Source organism: Octopus bimaculoides, chromosome 20 (genome assembly GCF_001194135.2).
Source record: "Octopus bimaculoides isolate UCB-OBI-ISO-001 chromosome 20, ASM119413v2, whole genome shotgun sequence".
Classification (NCBI taxonomy): domain Eukaryota; kingdom Metazoa; phylum Mollusca; class Cephalopoda; order Octopoda; family Octopodidae; genus Octopus; species Octopus bimaculoides.
The window spans coordinates 41,278,392-41,279,985 of NC_069000.1; the positions used below are offsets into that span (position 1 = coordinate 41,278,392).

The window sequence follows — 1,594 nt, forward strand, 5'->3', positions numbered from 1 at the left end:
TTTTACATCTGTCATTCTGACTTTCATTCATTCACTCTTTCTTTCTCTCTTAAATTCTATATTTCTCTCTTCTCTATCAATTCCTTCCCATCCAACAACCTGCTTTCTTGATGATTCACTAATTCTTTCTTTCAAACTACATTGTTTCATTTAAATTTCACAGGACCAGGTGTTGGATCACTGTATACCCGGTGGGGCAGAACAACTTGTCCTCCTCATTCAAAACTTGTATATGAAGGTTAGTATACTCTGTAATTCTGTCCTCTCTCTCTCTCTTCTTTTTCTGTTTCTCCTATTCTCTCTTTGTGTCGTCTCCTTTCTGTCTCTACTTCTCTCTCTCTCTCTCTCTCTCACGCGCGCACGCACGCACTCACGCACGTTACGCACGCACACACACACACACATGCACACACACTCTTTTCCGGGTTGTCTGATATAAACATACACAAACCATCTTATGATATATTACGTTTCAAACGATACCTATAGATTCCATAGAGACTACACAAGACTCCTTACTCCTTTCTAGGTGTTTAGTCAAAACAAAAATAAAAAATAAGAAATAAGTGGAAATTTTACCGGTGAGTGTGTTAAATTTTAAGGCACAATAAGAAAATGACTCTCCCCAGACACAACAGAATATGCTTCAACACACGAAATCACATAAAAAATCTTGCAAACCAAATCCCAAAACGAAAGAATTTTAAATGTTGTCTAGTATTGACCATGTGAAAAGGATGTCGTGTAACGTGCACGTGAACATAACCACAGAGTATAGATATCTGTAAGTTAAATTACAGATAGGGGCTAGACTGAAATCCAGTATAGCGATCAAGAATTCCAGGTTGACAAGCTATGGATTGTAGATGTCAAATGTTGAGTCTGCTAACTGGTTATTAATTGTACTGGCTACGGATAATGGAATTGTACGTGAGTGACCACAGGTGAAAAGTGGCAGCTTGAGTGACAATAACTAATGTGCAAAATGATTGTAGTCATGGTCTATTGGAATTGATGACAGTGACTGTAAATGGTTAATGAAATGAACGCACAATGTACAATGTGGACTGGACAAACCACATACTGTAACTAACGGAAAAAGCTAACTGAAGGCTGTATTTATTGAGACAAATATTGTGAGACTAAGTATTACTGAGAGAACACAACTGAATACACAGTGCACTGCAATTCTTCTCCGCCTCACCGAATTCGTCCTATACCTCAAATCTGTCTCTTTTCATGCACCACCTAACCTCATTAATTGTCCAGTATATCTTTGTAAGGTAACGCCGACACTTCCAATTCAAAGCTACTGCTTCCCATCTCTTCTCCAACCAACTTCACATCCTTTGAAAATGTTGTGAATCTGTTGTCTATAAACCCTACGCATATTATTTATCGGTCGCCGACTCCGCTGTCCATTCATCTTCAAGAATATGTCCTCACTGAAAATCACAAGATTACCCTCCCCACCCCACACTGTTCATATATTGCATGAAATAAAGTCTGTGTGATCAAAAAGAGTATGTAGGTCTGACTGGTCTGAGACTAACCGATAGGTTTAGCCACCCACACGCGTTTGGTCGACTCAACA

At 39.0% G+C, this 1,594-nt stretch overlaps 1 protein-coding gene across 1 annotated transcript in view; it reads left to right on the forward strand.

Moving 5' to 3' along the window:
* Positions 1 to 866: 866 nt before the first annotated feature.
* LOC106883687 (uncharacterized) overlaps positions 867 to 1,594 on the forward strand; it is a 2,695-nt gene continuing 1,967 nt past the window's right edge. Inside the window, exon 1 of the mRNA XM_052974975.1 lies at positions 867 to 930. Within this exon, the coding sequence (XP_052830935.1) occupies positions 867 to 930 (64 nt within the window). The remainder of the gene's footprint in view (positions 931 to 1,594) is intronic.